This window comes from Aedes aegypti, unplaced genomic scaffold (assembly GCF_002204515.2).
Source record: "Aedes aegypti strain LVP_AGWG unplaced genomic scaffold, AaegL5.0 Primary Assembly AGWG_AaegL5_hic_scaff_2293_PBJ_arrow, whole genome shotgun sequence".
In the NCBI taxonomy this organism is placed as follows: domain Eukaryota; kingdom Metazoa; phylum Arthropoda; class Insecta; order Diptera; family Culicidae; genus Aedes; species Aedes aegypti.
This window is the reverse complement of record NW_018735810.1, coordinates 4,772-6,909: the sequence shown is the minus strand read 5'-3', so window position 1 is coordinate 6,909 and position 2,138 is coordinate 4,772. Positions and strand designations below refer to the sequence as shown.

The following is a 2,138-nucleotide window of genomic DNA, read 5'->3' as shown; positions in this document are numbered from 1 at the left end:
GCTCTCAGTTAATAACTGTGAAAGTGCTCATAAGAACACTAAGCTGAGAAGCAGGCTCTGTCCCAGAGGGGACGTAAAGCCATAAAGAAAAAGAAGAATCATTTAGGTACGAACAAGTAATGGTACCAGAATCATAAGGTAGAATAAAGAATACCACTCAAGTTAGGTACACGCAGAGAAATATATTGTAAATTCAACAGATTTCTGCATAGGTTCAACAAATTTTATTGTAGCCCCACGACTTCCTCTTCGACGTCTTCCTTTGTCGAATAGGAGGCCACCTTGAACGATGACAGATACTCGTTGGCCCAGTTTTCCTTTTCTTCCACACCCTTGTTGGAACGATCCAGCAACTCGGCAACGGCTTTGTCATCGTAATGGATAGCTTCTTCGTCTTTTCCGTCCTCTTTGAACAGCTCTTCCGTACCGAATCGCAGAATGTCGTCCAATTCCTGTTTGGTGAAATTGGCTCCCTTACCTCCCATTCCAGGTCGCACCACCAAATGGGTCAACATCATTTTCGCTTAGCCACCTGTGTGACTCGCTCTTCCACGGAATTCCTCGTTACGAACCGATAGATCATGACCTTATTGGCCTGACCGATACGATGGGCACGAGAGAAGGCCTGGATATCGTTGTGAGGATTCCAATCCGAATCGTAGATGATGACGGTATCAGCGGTAGCCAAATTAATACCCAACCTCCGGCCTTGGTAGAGAGAAGGAAACAGAACTGTTGCGCTCCAGGAGCATTGAATCTATCGATGGCTTCCTGCCTAAGCGTTCCGGTGATACCACCATCGATACGTTCGTACTTGTAGCCGAAACCTTCCAGGAAGTCCTCCAAAATGTCCAACATCTTTGTCATCTGCGAGAAGATCAACACACGATGTCCTTGCTCCTTCAGTTGCTTGAGCATCTTTTCCAGCAAGACCAGCTTACCGGCCGCTTTGGTCAGCGATTGGATTTCGTAGCTTCCGCCGGGACCCAACGGTGCCTCCTCGACAGCCGCTTGGAACAGATACGGATGGTTACAGCACTTCTTCAGGTCCATCATGATGTTGATTAGGGAACAGGCGCCACCACCTCCCCTCGGATTCAGAGCCTCGAAGTTACGGGTCAGAATGTACTTGTAGTACTTCTTCTGCATTTGAGACAGCTCGACACGGACAATGAACTCGGACTTGGTGGGCATGTTTTTCAGCACATCGGCCTTGAGACGACGCAGCATGTGCGGTCCCAACATCTCGTGCAGTTTTTTGACCTACGGGAAGCAGATTGAACCATTAGTACTCCCCTTTTCCGATAGATTCACACTGAGATTGGGTGCTATTTCGGTTCGAACTAGGAATTGAATTTAACCATCCAGTCGTCGCGCAGTTTGCCACCGTTAGGACCACCACACTGCTGTTGTGAACAAAAAGCGAGGTTTTTCAACAGTGTTGTACAAAATGCAACAACGCGACGATTAAAGTGTTAAGAAAACCATAAATGGGTTTATCGGCATGATTTCTTTCTGAAAATTTGAAACTTTTCAACATCGTTGTTCCAATTAAGGAAGTCATTCAATTTACACTGATGGACTTATTGAGGAAGATTTCAAGATTTTGGTGCAGGATATTTACAAGGATACCTCTTAAAATAACTCTAGAGGTTAGTACAAAGATTTATCTAGAAATTTATTCAGTGATCCTAAGTGATTAGTGATCAGAGACTTGACGTCAGGATGCGATTTGACAAGCTTTCAAATTATTGATGGTAATCCTGTAAAATGAATCCGAAAAGAGCTGCCTTAAAGGTCTATGAAAGAACTTCTGGATCGTCGAGATAGACTTAAAGATTCTCAAGACGGATTACCGAAAAGTTTATTAGGAATTGATCAAATTTAACTCTAAAAAATAAGTTATTTGGAGAAATTCGGTTTATTGGAGAACTTCCTGATTAAAACTTGGGTGGAATCATTAATGTGTATAGAATAAGAATAATCAAAGAAATAACTGGTAAATGGCTATACTGAAAACGTTAGAAAAAATATTGGAGAAATCTTTGGAAGAGTCTGCTGGAATACAAAATAGGGGGAAAACCCTGGAAGAAATCTTTAACTTGTTTATCATAATGAGCATTGATTGGCTTTTTTCG

At 42.9% G+C, this 2,138-nt stretch overlaps 1 protein-coding gene across 1 annotated transcript; it reads right to left on the bottom strand.

The window, feature by feature from the left end:
- Positions 1-224: 224 nt before the first annotated feature.
- Positions 225-1,263, bottom strand: LOC5577282 (chromodomain-helicase-DNA-binding protein Mi-2 homolog; the record flags this gene model as incomplete). The annotated part of the gene is given in 3 exon segments (XM_001663272.2): positions 225-523; positions 526-699; positions 702-1,263. Coding segments are annotated over 3 exon segments (1,035 nt in total), but the record flags the coding sequence as incomplete, so codon positions are not given.
- Positions 1,264-2,138: the final 875 nt, after the last annotated feature.